The sequence below is a fragment of the Agelaius phoeniceus genome, chromosome 1 (genome assembly GCF_051311805.1).
Source record: "Agelaius phoeniceus isolate bAgePho1 chromosome 1, bAgePho1.hap1, whole genome shotgun sequence".
Lineage (NCBI taxonomy): Eukaryota > Metazoa > Chordata > Aves > Passeriformes > Icteridae > Agelaius > Agelaius phoeniceus.
The window spans coordinates 2,783,488-2,809,139 of record NC_135265.1 but is presented as its reverse complement, the minus strand read 5'-3'; the positions used below and the strand labels follow the sequence as shown (position 1 = coordinate 2,809,139).

Genomic DNA, 25,652 nt, shown 5'->3' with positions numbered 1-25,652 from the left:
CTCATCCAAGGTTTCTGATGAGCCCTGTGGTCCCTCTGGTCACCCTAACTCAGCCTGACACCACCCCAACATTTGCCAAATTGAAATTCCCCTCCCTGCTGTTCATCTTCTGGCATTTGAAGTCTTTTTACTTTATGAAAATACACATAAAAAGGGAAACCACTGGAAAATTTTCCTTAAGAATATGTGCCATTTTATTGGTTTAGACATTTTACAGAATCAGAGTCCTTAAGCAATAAAAGGATCTGATCAGGGAAATAAAAATTTAACACCCACCATGAATTCTTCTTCTTTAACTACGCCAGGGAGGCTTTCATATTTATAGCAGGAGATTATCACGTTCATGGGATAATAAATTACACCAGATCTAATTACTTCATCACCAGCAATAGTTTTTCATAGGCACTGACAGGCCTTAAATTGGGATATGTCCTTTAATTCTGCTCTTAACCTTCAGCTGAATCCCTCAGGCACGAGTGCAAAAGGAGCTCTGGGCCTGGGGGCAGCACAGAGCAGGGAAAAGCTTTTTTTTCCTGGAATTATCCCATGGAAACACACTGCAAAAATCCTCAGACCTGGGGGAAAACCCTCTGCAGTGAAGAAGGGCCAGGATTTTGCCTCCTGCCTTGCTGCTGGCTCTGAGCAGGTCCCATCACCACGTGCAAGGTCAAGCACTGGGCTGGCTTTGGCAGTGGAGCCCAAGTGTTGTCACTGTCTGTAAAGGCCAGAGGTGAAACAGGGGATGTGGCTGTGGCTGAGGGTGCATTCCTCATTCCTATTTTCTGGAAAAATCCCTTTGCCCAGCATTTTTCTCCTGGGAAGCTGAGAAGCCTCAGAGAAAAAAAAATGAAAACAATTCTTATCTCATTTGCTTCTCCTGTGTTTCGCTGCTTTGGAATGTGTTTGGACATTGTTTAGTTTCATTGGTTTCATGTGAATTGTTTTCACTCATTGATCAATCACAGCCAAGCTGTGTCAGGACTCTGGAAGGAATCAGGAGTTTTCATTATTATCTTTTTAGCCTTCTGTCTGTATCCTTTCTGTATTCTTTAGTATAGTTTAGTAGAGCATTCTTTAATATAATAGAGTATCATAAAATAATAAATTAGCCTTTAATATAATATTGTATCATAAAATAATAAATTAGCCTTCTGAGAACATGGAGTCAGATCCATCATTCCTCCCTGCCACGGGGCACCCCACAAATAGAACAGCTGAGGGCTTCCCTTTACCTTTTCTGCTCCTCAGGGCAGGCTCCTGGGCAGCTGTGCTGCTCTCTGGATCCACCTGCAGCTTTCCCAGCTGCTGTTCCAGGCTGTCACTCAGCCACTGCTCTTCCTGGAGCTTCTTCTCAGCTTCCAAGGCTTTGTCACTGCTTTCTTCCACCCTGATAGGCAAAAAAAAAAAAAAAAAAAAAAAAAAGAGTTCAGCTCATTTGTGTCATGTCTATGTCAAATCTGTCTTGGTACTAAATCCTGCTTTTTTCAACAGAAGGAAAAGAATTTTCCATGCATCCAAAGTAAGAAATCCCAGTGAAATTGTATCAGGTGACATCTTCTAAATATGCAAAAGAGAATTAACTAATGAATACAGTTGGAAACAATGGGTTTGTTTGCTCAGATCCCTTAATTCTGGCTCCCTGTGTGAATTTACCCCTCAACTGAGCAGGGAAGCTGCAGATTGCTGAGGAATAATAAACTGAATTTTTCAGTCACTCTGGGAAAGCTTGGAAGGCAAATAGTTTATAAAAACACAGTCTAACATTTGCGTCAGTTATCTGAGAGGAAGAAAAGAAACTTCTGCTTTTAATAAACATTAGACATAACCATGGATGGGAGAGGGTGGAAAAGAAACTGGTGGTTACATCACAAAAAAAGCAAACTGCCTCTCTCCATCCTGCATGACATCTCAGAAAATGAACTGCAAAAATCTGATGTGCACCCACAGATGCTGCCAGTGGGGCAATGAGTGACACCAAGCAATTCCAAGGAGTTTAAGGCTAAAAAAAAGCACAGATTGACTCACTGGATTGGACTGGAAAAGAGAATTTCCCTCCTGACCCCACGGGTGGAAGCTGGTTACTCTCTGAATCAAGAGATTTGATTAGTTTATTTCCCTCCTAGCTGGCATAACTAAAAAAAAAATTAAATTATTACAACTCTAATAAAATTATATCACTGGTTTAAAAATGTAGCTACAGGCAAGACTCAACCTCCTGTGGCAGTGAATTCCCAGGCTGGTGGTGTGCTCTGAGACATTTTATTCCTCTCAGTGGTTCTGCATTCACTAAACTTTCATTTGACCCCGGTGTTCCTCTGGCATCCACTTTGCACAAAAACTGGAGGAAAAATGGCAAGATCTGTGGGATTTTTTAATGGAATCATCTGCCAATAGGAATAATTTAAACTAAAATGCTGTAGAAAAATCCCACTTATAACAATTCCCAGGGCTCATCTCTTGATGTAAGCATTATCTGTGTTACCTGAACTTTGTTACAGCCCAGCAGTGGAGGGAAGAGGAGGAAAACCTGATTTTTAAAAATACGTTCACGTTGAGATCTGACTGGTGCTATATTACCCTGAGGTCTTCCAAGAGTTATTGCACAGAGTCTCACAAAATTTATGTTACCTGCTTGATAAATGTGTGATAACTGTGGGGCTGCTGAATCATCACTTTATGGCACATTTTACAAGCAATTGTGCATTTCATTGACTCTGTTTTTCATTATCCCATATTGGTGGTGGCCACACTTCAGTTACCACTCACAGCCCCATCCTCCTCTGACTGCACAGCTCTATTAAAGTCACTGGGCTTACAAACATGAGAAAGATTTTTCCCAGCATGTATTTCCAGAATTTAGCTTTAAAAGCACCTTTTCCACAGTTCTAAAAGAAAAAAAAATCTATTTTTTTCTGACTGTGATTAATCATGCAGGACAAAAGTTGTACAAGTGAGAATGATAACTGTGGTAAATTAAAGCAAGTAAGAAAACAGTGCTTATTGTATTGACAAGCACACAGACAGGAATATACTTCCAATATTGGAATACAGATTTGGGAATCAAATAACACATACTGGGAAAAAAAAACAGTGGCTGAAAGGTGTCAAAAAAAAAATTACTTTGCTTTCCCTTCTCTCCTAAAACATGGTTGGCTTTTATCATCTTACATTGAATTGAATCATAGAAAACAAAATTTAAAAAAAAAATCACTGCTATGCCTCTGTTAAACCAGAATAAATTAATTTAGAAAAGGATACAATGAAACTTAAAAAGAATGTGAAAAGCTTTGGAAGAGAATATTATAACAATAATTACAGTATTTACTACTGATGAATAATATTGCTGCCTCAATAAAGCCATGCACACATAAATACAGCAATTCTGGTTTTATCTAGGTGCAGCAAGCTGGAAGATGGCTCCATTTTTTTCTGCCCTTTGTTCTAAAAGAATAAGAAAAAGAATGAATCATCAGCCAGGCAGGGAAATTGAGCAGAATGAAATTGAAAAGCCCCTATTTAAGGCAAGGATGGCAGCGTGTGATGCACTGTAGTGCACGTCCCAGACTCTGCAGTGCTCCCTGATCCCAGCAGCCCACAGAGGATGCTGCTGGCAGGATGAGGCTGTACCTTTGCTGCAGCACAGCCACCAGCTCCAGGAGCTTTTCCCTCTCCTCTTCAGCAGGCTGGCACAGAAGCCTCTGTGCTATGAGCTCTCCCAGCAGCGCTTCCCAGCTCAAGCTGTCCGTGCCAGCAGACCTGAGGAAAGCACAAGCACAGAGAGCCTGGTTCCCACCTCTGGAATGAAAGGAATGAAACAAAGGCAGGATTGGAGCACTATCTCCAATACACTTGTCTGAAGGTGAAGGCAGAATGCAGAGCCAGGCTCACTACCTCCCCCCAGCACCCATCTCTAGACTGCAAGAAATAGAACAGAAATATTTGGCTATAAAGTCACTGGGAGTGTCATTAAAAAGCTGCTTCCAGATTGCTTCCCCTCCCCGTCACCCCTGAAAACAAACTTCCAACTCTGATCAATTCATTATCCCTGACTCTCCTCTCACTGCTACTGCCAAAGTAAAAGGAGATTCTATCTCCCAAGTGCTACACTAAACTATTAAATGTCCTGCTATTGATTTTCTCCCTCTGAAAGGCTTCAGGCAGCACTTGCACAATGGCTGTTCTTGTGGCCAAAATGTGCTGAAAGGAAGGGGCAGTTTTCCCATGCATCCCATTATTATGTAGTTCATTACTTCTCTGACCTCTCTGCTTTCAGGAAGACCTTCTTTAGAACAAAAAAAAAAAAAAAAAAAAAAAAAAAAAAAAAAAAAAAAAAAAAAAAGCAGGAGAAATCTTTGTGGTTGGGAGCAAAAATGGAAAAAAATTGATGTCAAACAAGCAGCCAATTACAGAATTAAGAGAGAAATCAGATGTTAGAGCTCTTGGACAGCTTCAGCTAAGAGGAATGGTGCAAGAAGCTTTCATTACAGAAACAAGGCAAGCAAGACAAGGATTTCCAGCAGCTTGCAGAGCATGGCAGAGCACTTTCCTTACTGATAATGAAGTTTATGTACCCACCTTGCAGGTGGGATGAGGAAGAAAGGCTCTGAGGCTGCTGACTCCACGAGCACGTGGCCCATCGCGGACACTGTGCTGGGGGCAGGAAAGCTGGGTTAGGGCTTCACACAGGGCAGTCTTCCCAAAATTCCAGTCCTTCCCCAATGCCTGTGTTTTGTAGGGAAGAGCTCCCTCACCTCACACCTTCACCCAGCACTGGGAGAGGCAATCCCCGCTCTGTGCAGTTGGATGGGGTTTGCATGTCCCAGATTTTCCTAACAAAGCGACCCCTGCTCTGCAATGCAGGGCACAACTTGGATTTCCCAATGCCCTTTAAAATATATATTTCACACAGATTTATGTATTTCACACAGCTCTATGAAACCTGCTTTGTGGAAACCCTCAGGAAGGTCTGTCAGGTTCACTGCTGTAAGAGGAGGAGCCAGCTGATAACACTGGAGTATCACTGCCAGCCTGGATGAGTTTTATGTATAATGATGTGTGCTTGATTAGGACATCCCATTTAGGTGTGTGTCTGTTTGGGACATCCCATTTCAGTGTGGGTTTGTTTGGGATACCAGATTTTGGTGTGTGTGTGTTTGGGAAATCCCATTATAAGTGTGTGCTTGCTTGGGACATCCCATTTCAGTGAGTGTTTGTTTGGGACATCCCATTTCCCATTTCAGTGTGTGCTTGTTTGGGACATCCCATTTAGGTGTGTGATTGTTTGGGACACCAGATTTTGGTGTATTTGTTTGGGACATCCCATTTCAGTGTGTGTCTTTGTTTGGGACACCAGATTTTGGTGTGTTTGTTTGGAACATCTCATTTAGGTGTGTGTTTGTATGGGACACCAGATTTTGGTGTGTTTGTTTGGGACACCCCATTTCAGGAGGTATTTGCTTGGGGGTGTTCATTTCCTCAACACAAATTCAGCTGCCCAAAGCCAAGTCCCGGCCAACTTACCCCACATTTCCTTACTTTAGCTGTAGCTAACAAGAGGATAAAGCCTTAAAATTGTGGAAGTGACAGATGTGCCTTCTGGGCTAGGAGTGGTTAATCCTAAGATCAAGTTAAGTTTCATACTGACAGCCTTGGCCCAGTCTAAAAATGCAGATTTTCACTCTGCCATCTCCAAAAGGTTTAGCATCTATTTATAGAGTTTTTCATTGCACCTTTTCTGATAGGAAAAGATGATTCACTACAGCCAAACAGAATTGAGAGTTCATCAGCATATTAAAGTTAACAGAAGGAAGGAGCCTGGCTGACCAAGTTATTAACAGCTCTCAGAGTTTTTCAGGATCATTCATTGCCCACCTGACACGTCAGCTCTTTCTGCAACAGAGCCCTTGGCCCTGTACACAAGCAATAATTTATGCATTGCACTTAGTGGTTTCCACAAAGCCATTACCCAGCTTTGGTTCCTGCTTACCATCAGCAGACATGTGAGGTTAAAAAAAAAAGGGGATAAAATATAGATTTGCTCCAGGAGAGCACAGCAATTTCTGCAGAGTTAGAAGGGGTAGAATTAACACAGTCAGAAGGGTGCAGAAACTTTCAAATTAAAGATGTTTTAAGTCTAACTCAAAACTATAGAATTCTTCTTAAATTTTATGGTAATGCTCTACTTAGGGATACTCAGCTGATTTTAAAGCCAAATTGGGTGTCTAAAGTAATGAGGTAGGAAATTACACAGAAGAGATCAGTTGTAACTTTATCTTGATGAAAAATTTCCCCCATCCCCATCAGACCAGTCTCAAATCCTCACTATCAATTAGACCATGAACTCTTTAGCAGCAATTTAACAGCAAAGGATATAACTTGCTGTGGTAGCATGGTCCCTTTACACAGCCAGAGTGACCCAGAGTCACATCAGTGTAAACACAAATCAGATTTATTGCTGCACTAAGATTAGTGTAATTTACACAGTCCTGAGTGAGGCTTTAAAGAGGGTGTTTGGTAAGAACAAATGATGTGGTGTGTTTTCAACATTTTTGCATGTAAATCCTACTCAAAGAGCATTTATTGATTTAAATAATGCACCAGTGATTTAGTGCTTACCTAAAATGGCACTTTGCCTTCATTCCCCACCCTGCTCACAGAAATCTGCTCCTTAGAAGCCCCGTGTCTCACAAGGGAAAAGATTCCCAGGCACTTAAGCTGACCACATAAACATTAGCTGAGCTGCAGGAGGAGAAATAGCTGCACCACCACCATGCCAAATCTAGTCATGTCTGCAAGTCTGTACATCCTTCTCAGTTCCAGGACAAAAGTCCAAGAGATAATGTGATTAGAGATTCCCATATATTGCAAACAGGCTGCCACAGCTGTTGGCACAAAGCACTTGTGGTTTGATGAAACTCCCTGGGAAAACCAAGCTCCTGGATTACTCAAACAACTTGAAATATTGACTTTCTGATCTTACCGGGCAGATTCTGTCCTTCCAGCCTCAGGTGATCCTGAGTGCTCAGAGGGTGGTGGATGAGCAGCTCCTGACTTGTCCTATGGATGGGCAGAATTCTTCTGTTAATGGTGGAGCATGTTGTAAAAGCAATTACATAGTTCAGAGGAAAACAGCTGCACCAATGCCAAAGCAGCAGCTTTTGATTATTGCTACAAGCCAGCCAGAACTTTTGATTTACAGGGCCTTCTCAGAAGCTTTGCTTTAATTCCCATCCATTGCAGGATGAAAACAAAGCAGAAGTCAGTAAAAAGGACAGTTTTATATCAAATCAGAGTGCATTAATAAACCAACTGAGCTGGCAGTGATGCTGCTGCACTGTGGGTTGTGTTCCTAACCCAGGTTTGATCCTGGGTTCAATGCTCCAGCCCCCACTCCTGAGGTATTTGGGAGATTCACAACCTCACCAACCCCAGGAGGGTTTTGGATCAACGAGAATGGGATGTCTAAATACTCTTCACAATTCCTGCCTGTGAGACAGCAGCAGCTGCTGATGCTGGTGTGACACATTTGTTTGCTTCCTGCTTCCAGCAGCCAAAGGTGCTGAGCACTGAGGAGTCCCCAGTGCAGCCCCAAGTCCTGCTGTCAGCCAGTGACAGTCCTGACATGGCCCATGTGTGGATGTGATTGGTATTTCTGTGTTTGCTGCTGCTGAAACAGCCTCAAGTTATGCACAAAGGAACTGAGGAGTCACAAAAGAGAATTCCTGCTTTATCATTCTATCAGGAAAGACTGTCAGCAGGACAGGGATCACTGTCTGGAGGCAGTGACCATGTCAGATAACAAGGGACAAGGAAGTGGAAGAGCTGAGGTGATCACCAAGTGTGCTCCTCTAATTAATTTGTTTGCCTACCTGATGTGTGAGCTGCCCAATCTCCTCCTCCAGAGTTTTAACCTTTGCTTCTCTGTCAGCCACCACCTGCCTGAGCTCATCTATCACGGTGCTTTGATTCTGAATCTCAGGGTCCATCATCTCCTTGTTCTCACCCGTCTTCTGGCTCAGGCCCTTTAAAATCTCCTGCATTTGCTTCTGCTGGCTCTGGTAAAAATAGAAACAGGTGAGATATTATTTGGTCCACAATGATTATTTTAAACCTCCCCAAGACAAATATCCATTTAGGAATGGTAGGGCAAGCCCCTGCCCTGCCAAGCCCATTCCTTGGTGGGAGCACACTGGTGTCACTGGTGTCACTTTGGCAATTTGATTTGTTATGTTAACCTGAGCAATGTTCAGATTCAATTTGCTGCCAGCTCAGCTGCTCAGTGTAGCAGAAAACAGAACAAGAAAGGCTGGCCTTTGATAAAGAAGTGATTTTTTTTCCATAAACTGAATGAAACTCAAGATTTCAATGTGCTTTTTGTGGAATTAGAACATGATCAGATCCTGTGATAGTGATATTAAAAGCTGAGGGTACTGTGGGGTGACAGATATGAGGCCAGGCTGCTTCACCAGTAGTTTTGGAGGTTTTTTTCCACACTGACAAATCTAATACCTGGCAGGCAGTTTGTCCTGTCAGGCCAACAACCTGCAAGTAAAGTGCTTTTGTGATAGAAAGGATAAAAGAGATTAACCATCCCTTCCCAAAAAAACTTGCATCTTTCTGTACTAATTTTAGTGGGAATGCTCAGAGAAAGTGACAAGTGTTCTTTGGCACCCCTAATCTGCTGGTCAGCACCCACAGGGCCTGGTGGGAGAAGGGTGAATGCCAGCTGAGCTAAAACCTACCCAGAGCAGCAGGGAAATCTGAGTGGTTTGAAACTAGTGAGGAGTTGGATCAGGAAACACAGAATTAACCCTGCTAGGAGGTGGTATATAAATTTATTTCTATCTCTAATAAATTTGCTATTTTAATTGAGGAAGGCTGCTTAAAAGCATGGCAGGACCATGACAGGAGCCATTTATTTCTTTCTCAGCATCTTTGAGCCTTTGTTAAAACTCTTGAAGAGGCCAAATCCTCTCAGCTCCTGCAGGTGAGTGTGCACATGGTTTAGTGCTCATGGTTCAGCTTGTGTGTGGTGGGCTGTGTAACAAAATAAATGGAAGTCTTGTTACAAACAAAAAATTCCTCCAGGACTGCAGGCATTTTAAGGGAAAAAAACAAATCTACCAGTGGAGCTGAAAGCAGAACAAAGAACACAGGCCTTGGGTCAGGACTGAAGCCCTTCCTCTACCTACTTCAATCCTTCTGCAAAATATTTCTGCAGCTCAGGGCCACTTGGCTGTCACTGTCACACCTGGTGCTGTCTCACAGCCCTTACAGGACCTGATCCCAAATGCAGGAGGGCTTCAGCTGACAGGAAAACCTCTGGCTGTCACACTTGGATCCATCAGGCTCCTGCACACCCTAAGGCTGTGTGTGCCATGGAAGGACATCATGTTTTATCACCCATAGAACAGGGCTGGGGCCAACACAGACTGTACCAGCAAGGCATCTATGAGCTCATCATCGTGTTTCCCTTTCTCCAGCAAGGTTCCAATCTGGCCCTTCAGCATCTTCACTTCTCCACACAGCATTTGGTTCCTGGCTCTTGAGGCATCAAGTTTTTTTTTCAATTCCTCGTGGTTTTTTTGGAGAGTGTTGTGTTGCTCAGAGAGTTTCTGCAGTGATGTAAAAGGAAATGAAATTATAACTTATCACCAAGCCTCAAGTGCTGTGGTGAGCAAAAAGAATCACACATTACCTGGTAGAATCTAAAAAATGGGACTGGAATACTGTATTATTCCTAAGGAAATAGAAATTATAAATGCTACTGGCTGCCTGCTTGCCAACTTCCAAAAAGGGTCTGTCTGCTCAGGAATCCAGGTGGTCTGGTAGATTCTCCATTATTCTGGATTCTGATTCTCCATTATTCTGTTGAAATGGAGAAGCCCAGAGCCCTGCAGATCCAGGAGTGTGAGGGGATGTCTGTATTTGGGATGAAGAATGCACACCTGGCCAAGGGGTGAGAGGGCTGCTAAGGAGTTTGGGTGCAGGGCTTGGCAGTGAAGTGGGGCAGAGCTTCCTCCACCAGACCAAGTGGGTTTATGAAATGGTTTTAGGTAGGGTGCAACACACCCTGAAGGCAGAACAAGCTATTACACACTGCTCCACACCCAAACAGAACTCTGTCAGCTCACAGGATTCTACCTCCAGAGATTCCTTCTTTTCTTTCTCCAAGCTGCGAATCTTCAGCAAGTTCTTCTCTTGGACTGACAATTTCCTTGGATCAGGAAATGCCAGCAGTCCCTCATCCATCTCCAGCAGTGAAGTTCTGATCTTTTGCTGATTCAGTTTATGCTCCAGCTCGTGAACCTATGGCACAATGATGACAACTCACCCAGAGCTTTAACCAGGGGCACAGGGCAGAGAGGACACAGCCAAAGGCAGCTCAGATTATTGCTTGAGATTTTCATGGTTAACTAAGACACTAGCAGTGTCTGGTCTTTCAAACTGAAATTTAGCTGCTAATAAACATGCAGATTTTAAGGCATCTGTGCAGGATGGAGGTGTGGGACACATGGCAGATCAGTGCCTTTGTGGAGCCACATTTGGAGGCCAGACAGGCACTCCAGAGCACTGGAATTGCTGCTGTGTGAATGCAAGGGAACTCAGCTGTCCATTGCTCACTGCAGGCTGCTTTCAGAGTCAGTGGAAGGAACTGGGCACTTCCACAGCTCAGTTCCTCTGCCCTGCTTTGGAGGAACCTGCCTCACTTTTGATCCAGTGACTGGATTTACAAGATCCCCACTGACTACAGAAGGGGCCTGAGGAGTCTGGATCAGAAAGAAATCTGCACATTAGAGCAGAGAACAGTAGGAACAGTGGTCAGATGAACCCCAGGCAGGGATAAAACAGGGGGAAATGGAATTTGCTCAAGGGAAAGCAGAGGTTAAAAATCACAGTCAAAATGCAAAAAAAAAAAAATCAGTTTGATGGCATATAATTGAACAGCAGGAAAATAGGAAAATTACACATAAAATTGCCTGAGAGAAGTTTTATTTAGATGCAGACAAAACTGCCTCCCTGCCTCCTGCTGACATTTCAGCTAAACTCTGCCCTTCAGAAGACTCAAGAGTTAAAGATTTTACTGAAGCTCCTGAGGGAACAACTTGAAAACCTGATCTGGCCTCAATTCTTCCCATCTGACTCCAAGCACTGAACAAAGGTGTCTAAGTCAGAGCACAGACACTGACAGGGCTCCTTCTGTTCTCAGTGGAGAGAAGCACCTTCAAAACACCCTGGGACTTGAACTGGGCTGCCACAGCTCTCCAAGGTCACTGCACTCCTTCCTTTGACACAGATGTGAAAGATTCCCAGCTGAAATAGCAAAGCTTGCAGGGCTGCAGAGTCATTAACATGGTGTGCACACATCAACAGAGAGATGTTAAGAATTAATGAAGAACCAACATTACTTTTACCTTAATTGGAGGTGATATCTGTACTTAGAAAGAGAATTCCAGCTGAAATGTGTTCCAGCCACTGTGCAGGGCTGTAACTCACCTTGCTTTGGAGAAGGACAATTTGCTGAGCTCGCCCACGCCAGCTGCCAGAATTGGTCAAGAGACTTTGGATATTCACATCTTCCCCAACTTCTTTGGCTAAAATCTGGGAAAAGGGATTGACATCAACAATAAGGCTTAAAAGGATGTGTTTGGGAGAAGGAAGGAAAAGCAGCTCTCTGTAACAGGGAGCACAAGCAGTTTTCAATATCCACAATTATTTGTGATAGGATGAATATTTACCCATAATTAACCAGGAGCAGAGCAGAGGTATTGTCCTCATACACACCAGGAATTGAACCAATCTCCCTTGCAAAATTCTGACACAGCCAAACTTAGTATGAAGAGCATTTAAATTATTTATAAAAAGGTCAGCAGAGCTCTATTTTTAGGACCATATTCTCTACTCTGATCTGCATTGCAGGTCTCCTACACAAAGTAGGGAAACCAAAGAGAATCAGAGCACATAAGAACACTTAAATCCATCATGAATCAGAGGAAAAGGTTATTCTGGATGTCATTGCAACAAACTCTTTAAACACATGCTTTAGTTCAAGCAAGACCTTGAATCTCATTGATTCCCATGGCACTGGAGCTACATTAAAAGTAAATACATAATTAAATGTATGGGAAAGGAGGAATGAACCTGGATGTCACAAACAGTTCTGCTGATCTGGGACTTTAAAACTCAGAAGGATTTGTGTCCAATGGACAGTGGGAGGCAAAACATGAGATCCCTGTGTCCAGGAGCACAATTTCAATCCCAACCCCTACCCTTGTGTCTTCCTCAGCTCCCTCCTCCACTGGAACAGCTCATGGGGGCCAACCAAAGGCCAAAGCCCCCCAGTTTCCCAAGACTTAACCTCCTTCAGGGGTGCCAGCCCCAGACTGCTCCCTGCAGTGGTACCTTTTGGGTCAGCTTCAGTTCCTGTTTCAAATTCTGGAGCTGGTTTCGATATTCTGTCACTTTTACGTTGGCTGTGCTCAACTTTTCTTGCAGTGCTTTCACCTCTGGATTTTCAGCCTTGGAGGAGAGGAATGGATTTGGTGAGAACAGAACCCTCAGGGAAAAACTGAAGGGATTAACATCTGTGGATCCATCAGAACCACTGAATTATTTTTTCCAGACATAATTTTTGGGGCATAGAGGGGGTACAGGGGAATTTGGTCCCAAAACTGGTGACAGGGACCTTTTCTACAAAGGAGCTGAGTATCAGCTGCTGATTTCCTCATTGTAGTTAAAATTCCTACCAAGCTTCCTTCCAGCTTTTTCAGAGCTGATTCCTTGATTCCTGCAGCATCACCACCAAGGGAATGGATTTTTTCTGCAGCTGCCTGTAGCTGGAAAAGAACCCCATTGTTAGTGTAGAATGGATGCACAGAACAGCATCACTCCATGGAGTATTAATTAGCAAAAAAGTATAAATTGCATGTTTATGTACTCTAAAAAACCTTAATTTTCCATTTTTTTGACACTATCAGTAGGAAAACATAATTTTTTTTTCTGAAATGCTTCCTAAAGAATCATGCTGTATTTTACTGTGGAAAACTTCAGAAGATATCTCTGACCTACTGAGATGGGATCAAATTTCAAGTTTGGAGACTTCTGAGGCATTTTATCACAAAAAGTACCTCAAATGAATGTTTATATACATAAATCCAAATCTTGTCCAGCCCAGAATATTTCATAAAAAGCAAATGGTACTTAATAGAGAAACACAAAAAGGAGAAATCTACCTGACACCCTAGAACTGAGATTTAATGGTGTTAAGGTTCTTTTTCTTTAGCTGGGACCTCTAAAGCAGCATTTTTTAACTGCTTTAAATAACTTATTATTTAAGAATAAAAACTCTGTCTCCTCTTGCTTGCCACAGCAAAGGAAAACAGACATGAAACCCCCCCTGCTCTGAATCATGCCCTATGCTGCTGTTGCAAAGATTTCTAAATGGATGAGAGTGCAGGAATTTGGGACTGGAAAGGCCAGGAAGTGTTGCTTTAAAAGTTTGGGACTTCATTCTTTGAGGTGGGTGGAAAATCTTGATTATTTGCCTGAATTAAGGAAAGCTCTAAGGAAAAGCTCCTTCATTAAAAAGGGGCATCTGGGGAAAAACTCACTCAGGGCCAGCTCTAATTTCACCCTTTTTCATGGGGTTAGGGCCACTCTTTCTATCCAGTCCATAAAGTTCTGTATGAACTGATAATGAGGAATTTCAGCTGGAGCTGGCAGCTGCTGGCTTCAGTTCTGAGGAAATTTTCTGCAAACATCCCTTTGCTTCCATGGCCCACCCTTTGCCAAGTGATTGTTCAGTGGCCACACCTTCCATTCTGTTCGGGGTACATAATTATGGTAAAATACTTATGATTTACAGATTTTTCTGTTTTCATGCAAGGAAAGAGCTAAAAATAGGTAAAATAACAGTGTTTTCTAGATATCAGTCTACATTTTTGATAGATACCTCCCAGTGTCTAACCTTGCTTTCATTTTACATCATTTCCATCTTTATCTTCTTCCTGAAATGTTTGTGTTCCTTTCTTTTTGGGCCAAAATCTGAGACTATTTATGTTTCTGTTTGAATAATGTTCGTTCCACTTCTGCAGTAGGGGAGAGGAACCAAGTTGATTTTTCCTTAAGTTATTCATGAATTGCTCCATTACTTGTGTGATTTTGTAGGTCCCAAACTACACCTGATACTTGTTTGCCAAGCTGCCAACTGTTTGACAAGACCCCTGTGACCAGAACACTGTGGATTTATGCAGGAGTTCTCAAAAATTTAATTTAATCTACGACTTTTTGATCTTTCAGGTAGCTGGGGTGCAATTCAGGTAGATGCATGAGTCATGATAATAAGTGATGGTGAAAGGCTGAGTGAAAATGCAGCTGTCAGCATTATTGATTTATTTAACTGATGTCTTCTAAGAAAGCAAAGTTCAGAAAAAAAATAAAAGTAATAAAAAAAATCACCAATACTGTGTAAGGAAGAGGAGCAGTAGCCAAAGGACAAAGCAAATATTGACATCAGGACATCTCCTTTTCAATTCAGCAGCCACCTGAGCAAAATTACTTCTGTGAAAGGTTGGCAAAAAGTCACAGTAAAGTAGAAAATTTAATCTGCCTGAGTGAAGATTTGCTGTCTTATATGACAGAGTTTGGTGTTGTCTCAGCTCTGCAAGTACTTATTCCAGAAAACAGCTTTCATTACAGGGATAACAAAAGCTTAAAAGATTAAAGAGCTAATTAGTGACTGGTCTTAACGAGGTGGGAATGTAAGACATAAAGGTGTGAAATTTGCTTCTCCTCACAAAAAAATAAATAATAAGAGAAATAGCATTGACAAACTGGTAGAAAAGTCTCTGAGCTTCTACAAATGAACATTCCTAATTGCTGTTTAATAAATCCTTGGCTCATTATAACTGCAGAGGTGCAATTTGATTCCTCTGCCAAGGTGAAACAGCTGAGGGAACATCATGGACAGAAATGACCCCAACCCAAAGCAAACACGGATTTAAGAGCAAATTCAACATGGGAACATGAACCAAACCCATTCTCTATCCCAGAGGCTGGATTTCCATGTTTTATCATGCAAAAAGAACAAGAAGAATGCCTCACTTCTCTCTCCAGCTCCTTGACTCTGTGATTCAGCTGCTTCACTCTGGCTCTCTCACTCTCAAACTCAGCAGTCACCTCCCGATTCTTTTTGGCCAACTCCACGATTTTAGTGGCAGCCACGTCTCCAGCTAAACCAGACACTCCTGAAAGGAACACATCAAAGCAGAGGGCACATCTCACAGGCAGGATTCAGAACAGAGCAGGCTTTTGTTCTCTGGCACAATGAACTTGCATTGTCCCATCCCTTCCTCTCTGAGCTGTGCCAGGCACTCCAATGAACAAGTGAGGGAAGAGATGGCAGGGGTGCCAGCTTGATGGGTTGGTCCTTTGATTCAGCAGCACACCACAGCCACATTTCACACTGTGGCAATGTTTATACACATAAATCCAAATCCTATCCAGCCCAGAATATCTCAGAAAAAGCAAATAGAGAATAGAATTACTCAATAGAGAAATATAAAAGGAGAAGTCTACCTGACACCCTAGAAGTGAGATTTAATGGTGGTAGTAGCCACATTTTTACCTAGAGAGGGCAGTGGTGTTTCCTGCTCGCTGCTGGGAACAGGATTTTTTGGCATTTTCACAGCAAAAGGCAACACTCTGCTTTGCCTGGTTGTTTACTACAGGAGGAGCTGCTGGAACAGAGGTGTGAACGTTTCTAGACATCAGTCCTCAAAGGTCAGGCACAATATTACAGCTGGCTCCTGGACAAGGTCCAGGGAATTTCATTGTGCCTATTTATAACTCCCTTGGGATTACACAGGGAGCTTCACTGTCTGACTCTTTTAATTGCTCTTTCAATTAGCCACGTCACTGGCTCCCTCATCAGGGAGGGTTTGATTAGTGCCACAAACAGAGCACACCCCAGGCCTGGCTGTTGTGTCACCTGGCTCTGGTTAACACCACACAGGTGAAGCAAAGCTCTTGTACAAGTGCAAAATCAATGTCGTGGGCAAACAATGTCCACAGAAACTTCCAGCTCAGTGAGGAACATGAGCCTGCAACAACAAACCCTTGGTGGGGCTGTGCAGACTCAACTTGGCTGCTGTCATTAACTCTTTCATCCTCCTTCAGAGCCCTGCAGGAATCACTTTTCTCTGATATTCATGAACTGGGGTGGGATGAGAGGTGAGAGATCACTCCCAAGTGAATGCTGAGGCCCATACAGAGACATTCATGGGGCCACACAGAACACAGCTGGGAACAGAATTTGTTCCTATGCCACTGTTTAAAAACCTTCTAAAGAGCAAAATTTATTGTTTTAAATGAATTTATTTTAAAAGTATTTAAAATGCTTTTTTAAAAGCACTTTAGATCAATTCATTATTTTCAAAAGCACCATTCCTTTGTGTGATTTGTGTTACTCCTCCCACCTAGGAGCTACTTTTACCACAGTTTTCAGGATAAATAATGGCTGCTGAGAATCACAGTAAATACGAAATTAACCAAAGCCAGGTTGCTGTTTCCATGTTAAATTGCTGGTCTTCAAATGCATTGCACACACCCACCCAAGGCTTTTCACTCCCAAGCAATGTGGGGATTGCCACAATGCAGAGAGGAAAACAGAGGCAAGGGATTGGCATCAGCCAGAGGAGCTGCACCAGCACATCTGGCTCCTGCTGCTGACCAGGAAGAGATTATCACCTCTCCTAAGCACAAACTACAGCTGCTTTTCAAGGATTAAGGTGGAATTTAATGACACTTCGTTCTCTTCGTTGCTGGTTTCCCCTTCTCTTCAAGCCTGGTTATCGCTGCTGTCCTGACCAACAGTGGCACCCAGTGGAGGAGGTGCAGCCTGCACAGTTCCGTTGTCAAAAACCACCAAAATCACTTTAGAACCTGAATTTTGCATTCATCCAGCATCCTTCCTCTGCCCTGTTCAGGCAGAAAAGAAAGGAGCCTGAATAAGAAATTTAACCCTACAGAGCAGAGAAAGCTGCAGCACAGCTCTTTGACACTAACAGCAAGTTTTCCAAAATAATATTTTTATGGCACATCATTATTTTTGTGCCAATAACAGCAAGCTTACAGTTTTATGAGGAACAGAAATCACTGTGTACCCTAACAGAGCACAATTCTTTTCAGGGACACTTTTTGGTGATCAGCATCGAGCAAACCAACATGGGGAGTACACAAAGTTGCTGTGTTTACCTGACAGAGCCAACCTCTCCTCCCTTACTCTTTTCTGGAGCTCCTTTATTTCAAAATCTTTCTCTGCCATCAGTCTGTAGAGCCTGCAGTTCTCATCCCGGAGCTCTCGGAGCTGATCCTGCAGCTGCTCATTCTCAGCCTCAAAGAAACTGGGGAAAAATTCACCATAATGGTAAATAATGCACAAAGAGGTGCTCCTAGAAATAAAATAATGGAACAACTGCATGATGGATGGGCTGAGCTTATCAGGAGTGAGTTTATTGAATTAGGCAGAATGTCCTAAACCTCAGATAAGAACACAAGCTGATTATCTGATCTATTTAGATAACAACTTCTTAAAAAAAAATAAAAATAAAATTGCACTTTCTTGAGCTGTCTGGGGTAAAACATCACAGAACAGGTTGAGGTTACCAAATAGTGTCATCTCAGTGTTACTTACCTGCTTCTTCAGAGGAAATCAGGCAGCATTCAGCATGTGGGACGTTCAGGCTTTCTTTTCTATACTTGACAAAGCCAAGAGAAGCCAACAGAGCATTGACTACAAAGCTGCCCCTGGGGTCTTTTAAAAAATCAATGTTTTAGAGCAATTCATAACAGACCAATTTCCCATGTCCTCAGCTGATTCTCCTGGAACCCTGTGAGCCTCAGTTTGTATTGTTAATGGTGCCTTTTGGAATTCATTTAGAAACAGAGAATGCTCAAAAAAAGCCCTCTGAATGGAAAGAAACAGCCCTGCTTCTCCTATTCTTCAGGACATTTAGCAACATTTAAAGGTTTCATCTCTCTAAGATGTCCAGAGAATTAATAACTTTAATCCCTTTATGGCCCTGATGTGATGGGTCCTTCAAATAATAAAATCCAGGAGCTGTGGCCTCAGGGGCTCCATTCAATTGTGGGAGTTCAGAATTATCTGAGCTCACTGACACAGGGTCCTTGAGAAAACTTGGGATTTAATAAAATTACCCCCTTACAGGTGACATTTGGGCTGCCCACCTGACCCCAGCTGCTGCTGGTGCAAGATGCAGGTCTCCAGTGCCCTGGGATTCCCATGTGGAAGTTCCTGATAATCTACAGCATCTCAGTTATCCAGACACCTAAATCAGCTGGATGAATTGACTCCTAGATTATCATTTAACCCTCAATATTTACACTTTGGAGATGTGGTTTGGACAAAGCCTGGTTGATACAGTAGGTACCTGTAAACACAACCAAGTCAGATGTCTCAATAATCATCTCAATTTTTTTCATTCCAAAGTTTTTGCAAGCTCTTAGCACCCCAAGGACCTGAGAGCTTTTAAATGCACCCTCCATCTGCCCATGGACCCCTGAAAGCACTGCCATAAACAGCACAGGCAGTTTAGGAGAGGATTCACAATGCATAATTAAGAAATGCACTTGTGTTTCAAAGCTGCAAATCAAAGGGAGATCAAAGGCAGCTGTTCACAAAGGAGAAGAAAGCAAAGAGCAATGTGAGCAAAGGCAGAACTGAGTTATTCCCACGTGAACCACTCAGAGGAGTGAGCAACAAAACTCAGATCCAATTAGAGACACTTGAACCAAAAGATTTTGAACAGTTGGGGGATTAACATGGAAAAAAGGTTCTAAGCTCTTAACACACCTGAGCAGTGAAGTCTTCTGAGAGCTGGAGTCCAAGTGCTGAGGAAAAGCACTTAGAGGAGGATGGACAGACATCCCAAGTGCACAGAGCTGGAGTCTTCTCTGAGGAACTTCCCACCCCACCCAGAGTGACTCTCCCTGTCACAGAGGCTACAGAAAATGAGCCAAAAGAAATGGGCTGCCAAAGGTGCCCCTTTTCACTCTCCTTCAAGGAATCAAAGCCAGGTGGAGCTTATGAGCAGGGCTCTGCCTGGAATTCAGGTGGTTTCCCACATTGCCTGCCGTGTTCAGGCCAAAAAAAGTAAGGAGTGATTTAACTTTTGTCAAATTGTGTCTTTCCCAGCTCTTGTTACAGATTCTGCACGGGATGGGGAGAGTCACTTAGATACATTCAAGTACAACAAACAGAGAAGGGAGGATAAAGTTGCAGAGAGAACATAACAGAAAGGCAGAAATATCAGCTAAACACTTGTCTAAACAAGACTGGGGAGTAGGATGGGAGGAAGGAAAAAAGAATTCCCAAGGCTCAGAGGAAGGGAGACTTCTGAGAGGAAAATGTTTTCTGATTGCTGCTATAAACAGCAGTGACAAACTCAAATCACTGTCACTGCAGGCCATGTGGAGTCCTGTGATCCTGGAACAAGCCTCTGATGTGTTGTCATGGGAATATTGCAGAGAACATCCTGGTGAATCCCTTCCAAAAACAAATCCTGCCTGGATTTGATCACTCACAACCACTCTGCTGAATGTACACAAGCAAAGGACAATCCAGATCTATCTGCCACACCTGCCATGTTAAATGGGGACTTTTGACAGTGACACAGCAACAGAGGTAAATAAAAAATCTGGGATTACTCAGGCCTAAAGTACTGAACTCTAAATAGCAGAGAACTACTGGGCTTTCCTGTGCTCTGCACACTGCCCAGGCTGTGCCATGGGAGCACCTAAATCCCTTTCCTCTGCCAAACATCTGAACTATAGGAATCAGCCTCACAGGAATTTTTTAAAAATCAAATTTCCATCATAATCTTCTACAGATTATCAGAAAACAATGTTGAAGGGAAGGGGTTGGATTGGGGGCTAAACTTGGCAAATCAGAGAGCTCTGGTGAGTGCATGAAAATTTCTTCACCTGGTTTCACTAATGCCACAGAGCAAAGCCCTGAACAGCAGATGTTGCATTAAGGTAGAAAAATCATAAAGAAAGGCTGCATAAAATCAAGCCTGCTCTGTTAAAATCAATGGCTGGTCTGGTCAAAGCTAATAGTTTGCAGTTCCCATGTGAAAGCAATCCTAGTGTGAGCAGTTCATTAACATAACAATCTAATCCTGGGTGAAAAACAACTGGTACCTGTATAAACTGTTTTTACACTGTTAGAAAAATGAAAATTATCTCTCACAAACAACTTTTCCTGCACTTATACCCCGGGGATTTGAATGACCAATCAATACAGAGTAACAACTTGTTGCTAACCAATAAGTAACTGTCAAGAAAAATACTGAGCAATTGGAGTCCCACATGAAGTCTGAAAAACTGAATAAAAAGGAGTTTTGTGAATAAAGAATGGGCTTTTTCCACCATGAAGAAATGGAGTCCCATGAGTTTTATTCCCATAGCCAGCAGTGCAGACACCTTTGGGTGTGTCCAGCCCCAGACCTGCTCTAGTCAGGAGGATTAATTGGGTCAGAGGGAAAGGCTGACTGCATCCTGGGAGGAAGAGAAATGATCTGAGCTGGGGCTTTAAATCTCTGCTCCAGTACTCAGCTCAAAGGAAAACACAAGATTAAGGGAGATCCATACCAAAATGCTCAATGTCCTGGTAATCTTGTGATCCACCAAATCAGGATATACTGCAAAGAAATCCCAGGGAAAACTTCTGCACTGCAGGCCTGTGGCTTGCTCCCATTAGCTGCTTTGCCTGTGTCCATCTTTGGAAATTATTCCTGTAGAGAACCTATTAGTTTAAAGCTAGGCAGGAACTAAGCAGCAGCTCAGAGGGTGCCAGTGACCCCAAAAGGCTGGATTGGGTCAGGTGGTACCTGGCTGCCCCTTCATTTGTAAAATACTGACATTAAAGAGCTCAGCACAATGCCCTGAGGATAATTATGGACAAGGAGAATCTGCTCAGGATAATGAGAGCCCAGTGTGTGAAAACAGAAAGTGTCCTCTCAGCTTAATAATACTGAGTTTCATGAGATCATAAGCAAAATACACTCCAGTGACTTCCTGAAGGAATGGTGCTGCCAGACCTTTACCTTTTGCTGGCATCTTCCTTTACAGGAGGTCCTTTTTTAAAGAGGTTTAGATCACTCAGTGCTCTTACAGTCTCCTTTGTGCTGCCAGTGCTCTTCTGCCTGTCCTGCTTCTCCTTCTTGGCCTCCATCAAATTTTTCAGCCGCCTTTGCTGCTGCTCCTGATAAGCCTTGAACTGGCTTTTGAAATCTTCAATCACTTTTACCTCTGGCTCCATTGTTTACTAAAAGCATAAGGAGAGGAAAATAAGAAGTGACAGAGAGCAGAGATCAGCACTGCTCTGAGAAACATCCCCTTCTGGCAGCTGCTCTGCAGCTTTTCCTCCCTGACCTTGCCCAGTCTCCCACCTCTGTCACAGACATGTTTTATGAAAAACCCTTTTTGCCAGGATCTTTTCTCCTGAGAAGCTGAGAAGCTTCAGCTTCTCCATGTTTTGCTGCTGTGGAATGCAACAGGTGCATCTTTGATTGGTCTCATGTGATTGTTTTTCATTAATGGCCAATCACAGCCCAGCTGGCTCAGACTTTCTGGTCAGTCACAAGATTTTATTATCATTCCTTTCTATTCTCTTCAAGCCTTCTGATGAAATCCTTTATTCTACTCTTTTAGTAGAGTTTTAATTTATCATTTTGTTTTAATATAATATAATATATATCATAAAATAATAAATCAGCCTTCTGAAACATGGAGTCAAGATTCTCATCTCTTCCCTCATCCTAAGACCCCTGCAAACACCACCACACACCTCCACCACCTCCTCCTCCTCCTCCTCCTCTCCAGCCCTGCTTCAAGTCCCTTTTCCATAAATGGCTTTTAAACAGCCCTTTAAAAAAAAGTTTTCGGGTTTTTTTCACTCCAGAATTCAAAAAGCAACGTTTCCAAATGTTCCTAAACAGACCTGTTTAAATAAACATTTTAACAGAGGAGCAGGCTGGGGCCAAATCCCAGCCAATGTGGCAGCCAGGCCACACTGGAGTGGTTGGGACCCTCCAGCCTCCCTGCCCATGTCCAGGAAAGGTGCAAATCCCCCCATTTTTGGGTTCATGAGAGAGAAAGAAAAATATTTTTTTCCTTGTGATCCCTTCAGGCAAGACAAAAGTGTGGCTTACACCTTTCCTGCAAATTTCTAATAACTGAGTGATACCAATAAATAACTAAATAATAATATATTAGTTATTAAGTATATTTCATTATAACAATATATTATGAATAGATATTTTTAAATATTAATATCACTACCCAAACATTTTCTTAGGATGACTAAGGCCAGTTTTCTGATAAATTGCAGCCCCTTTCTCCTTCTGTTGGACATTTATTGTGGGCAAAAAAACCCTATTGCACCTTTGGTCTATTTATAATACATAAATACCTCCAAAGGCACGCCCTGCACTGAGTAATTATCACAGGGCCTTTCCCACACTGAGGGAAATCCAATTATCCTGATTAATGCACCAAAAGGCAGAGTGTCCCTTTGTGTATTTTATGGGCAGAGAGTCACCTGGACAAGGTGCAAAGAGCAGAGTCTGGTGCCTCTGCACAGCCCACAGGGCTCTGGGCATGAGGGATCAAAGAATTACTGAGTCAGTGAGGCTGGAAAATTAATTTTAATTGATTAAAGCTGATTCTGAGATTTAGAAAAAGCCTACAGAGATAAGGAGCCCATTCCATTTACTTAAGCAAACTGGATATAAAATTTAGACAGCTTTTCTGGGTTCAGTAACCTTTGGGTTGATAATTAAATTTATAATTAGATTGGATTTCTTGATAGCTTTAGCTACTGACCTTAAAGATAGCAAAGATAAGCAAGAACATCTTCAAAGAATAGCTGTCTCTGTTCTGAAAATATCCTAGAATTCTTAGCAGAGTAACTATTTTAGGCTTCATGATTTTTCTCAGAATTTTCTTTACTTAGACCGCATTGCTGATTAATTTATTATTTCATAACTTATTGAGTTATTTACTCATCTATAGGCCAGAAATGTGCATGGTACTCAAGGTGCAGCTCCAACCCCACAATGCTACCATGGAAAAACCCTCTCAGATCCTCCAAGTCCAACCATTACCCATTGCCACCACCAAACCTTGGCCCCAAGTGCCACATCCATGTGGGATTTGAGCACTTCCAGGGATGAACTGCTCCACACTGAAAGGTTTGTGAAAAACGCCAATCACTTGTTTCTTAAAATTTTAGAAGTTTAATAGTAATAAAATTGTTATAAAAATAGTAATATAATTAGAGTAATGATAATTTGGACAATTTGGATTAGGACAATATGAGACAATAGAAACAAAGAGTTACAGATGTCCAGGTACCTTTTTCTGGGCAACATAAGCCTGAAAAAGGACCCAGGTTAACAGAGGATTAACCTTTAAAAACAACAGCCTGTTGCATATTCATACACCTCATCCATGATGCATAAATTCCATTCAAACACAGGATTCTGTCAGGGCAGTGTCAACTTCTTCCTCTTAATCCTAACTGCATCTTCATAGCTGAGCAAGGCAGGAAGAAGTTCATTTCTACTGATAATGGGGCAATAAATTCTCTTTCTCTGTGTGAAAAATGTGTATTTTATGATTGGCTTTCTACACATATTAAAATGAATATGATAGGTGGTGTGTTAGAAAGTAATGCTGTATTAATTCTCTTAAGTAGTGTGTTAAATACAGTTTTAGGTTATAACATAAGGTTAAAATAGAAACTATGCTATGTAGGATACTTTTTTTAAAGAAAGGACTCACAGCGAGACAGCAGCCACAGGACACCTGAATCTTTCAGAGAAAGAGAATTTATTGCTCCATTATCAGAAGAAATGAACTTCTCCTGCCTTGAAGGCACTGTTAGGATTAAGAAGTTGCTGATGACCAGACAGAATCCTGTGTTTGAATGGAATTTATGCATCATGGATGAGGTGTATGAATATGCAACAGGCTGTTGCTTTTAAGGGTTAATCCTCTGTTAACCTGGGTCCTTTTTCAGGCCTGTGCTGCCCAGGAAAGGTACCCAGATGTCCCTCTTTGTTTCTATTGTCTCATATTGTCCTAATTCAGATTGTCCAAATTATTATTACTCTAATTGTATTACTATTTTTATGATCATTTTATTACTCTTAAACTTTTAAAATTTTAAAAACAAGTGACTGGCGTTTTTCACATCTGAAAGATTCAGTCAGGTGTCCTGTGGCTGCTATCTCACTGCGAGTCCTTTCTTTAAAAGTAGCTTACATAGCATAGTTTCTGTTTTAACATTATAACCTAAAACTATATTTAACACACTACTAACAAAAATTAATACAGCATAACTTTCTAACATAACATAATATTCGTTTCAATATTTGTGAAAAGCCAATCCTAAAATACACATTTTTCACAAGGTTCAACACTTCCAGTGATGAAATATTCCAGAATATCGATTAAATATTCCAGAATATCTCCTCTAAACCATCCCTGGCTCCAGCCAGGAGGGCTCCAGGGCGGGGTCACCTGGAGCAGGTGACACAGGAACTCACCCAGGTGCCTTTGGGATGTCCCCAGAGAAGGAAACTCCACACCCTCCCTGGCCAGACCTTCCCAGCTCTCTGCAGAAAGAATTTCTCGCCCATTTCTAGGCAGAATTTCTTGTGTTTACATTTATATATTTTAATTGGAAACCTGTAGCTGTAATTGCCACCACCCCTGTGTCCTGCCAGGACCTGCTAGGTCCCGGCAGTGCCGCGCTGTTCCCCCACGGCGGGAACTCCTGCCCGCGCTTCCCGCACCTCCCCCGGCCTACCCAAGCCGCGTTCCCGAGGGCACCGGGCGGGTGGCACCGGCTGGGTATCCCCGGCTGTGCCCGGTTGCTGTGCCCGGTTCCTGCTGGGCAGCGGCGACACCGGAGTTGTGGCCCCGGCTCCCGGTGCGGTGCCCATGGCAACGCGCGCGCGCCCTTGCCCTCAGCGCAGCCGCCATGATGGCTGCCCTCACACACCGCTCCCTATCGCCATTCCCGCAATTCCCGCACCGATCCCGGCCCCTCGGCCCCACGAGCGGCTCCTTCTCCCCCCTTCACGGTGGTAGGAACAGGAAAAAGCGTCGAGGCCCATCCCCATCTGCGTGGGAGCAGCCAAGGGCAGCAGGGTGATAGCAGCTGGGAGTCAAGGAGAGCACCAGGCTGGAATTCCCTTTCCCTTCTCAGGGGATTTTTATTCTGCTCACACCATCCCTCTGTTGGGGATGGGAGCCCCCCGCCAACAAATTCATAGGCGGACAGTTATTACCTCCACTGCTCGCTTTTATTCGTGTTTAATCTGCCTCTGCTCCGTACAACAGCTCACAGAAATTATTACCTCCACTGCTCACTTTTATTCGTGTTTAATCTCTTCCTGCTCTGTACAACAACTCACAGAAATTACCTCCACTGCTCACTTTTATTTGTGTTTAATCTCTTCCTGCTCCATAGAACAGCTCACAGAAATTACCTCCACTGCTCACTTTTATTCGTGTTTAATCTGCCTCTGCTCCGTACAACAGCTCACAGAAATTACCTCCAC

At 42.8% G+C, this 25,652-nt stretch overlaps 1 protein-coding gene across 1 annotated transcript in view; it reads right to left on the bottom strand.

Annotated features, from left to right (window-relative positions):
- The window catches only part of CCDC13 (coiled-coil domain containing 13), a 31,094-nt gene extending 6,105 nt beyond the window's left edge, over positions 1 to 24,989 (bottom strand). Inside the window, exons 1-14 of the mRNA XM_077184963.1 lie at positions 24,896 to 24,989; positions 21,126 to 21,346; positions 17,254 to 17,402; positions 15,103 to 15,245; positions 12,747 to 12,836; positions 12,403 to 12,519; positions 11,497 to 11,601; positions 10,144 to 10,308; positions 9,438 to 9,614; positions 7,869 to 8,054; positions 6,980 to 7,056; positions 4,576 to 4,650; positions 3,628 to 3,756; positions 1,233 to 1,387 (exon numbers count right to left, since the gene is read on the bottom strand). Of these exons, the coding sequence (XP_077041078.1) occupies positions 1,233 to 1,387; positions 3,628 to 3,756; positions 4,576 to 4,650; positions 6,980 to 7,056; positions 7,869 to 8,054; positions 9,438 to 9,614; positions 10,144 to 10,308; positions 11,497 to 11,601; positions 12,403 to 12,519; positions 12,747 to 12,836; positions 15,103 to 15,245; positions 17,254 to 17,402; positions 21,126 to 21,340 (1,783 nt within the window). The 5' untranslated portion in view covers positions 21,341 to 21,346; positions 24,896 to 24,989. The remainder of the gene's footprint in view (positions 1 to 1,232; positions 1,388 to 3,627; positions 3,757 to 4,575; positions 4,651 to 6,979; positions 7,057 to 7,868; positions 8,055 to 9,437; positions 9,615 to 10,143; positions 10,309 to 11,496; positions 11,602 to 12,402; positions 12,520 to 12,746; positions 12,837 to 15,102; positions 15,246 to 17,253; positions 17,403 to 21,125; positions 21,347 to 24,895) is intronic.
- Positions 24,990 to 25,652: the final 663 nt, after the last annotated feature.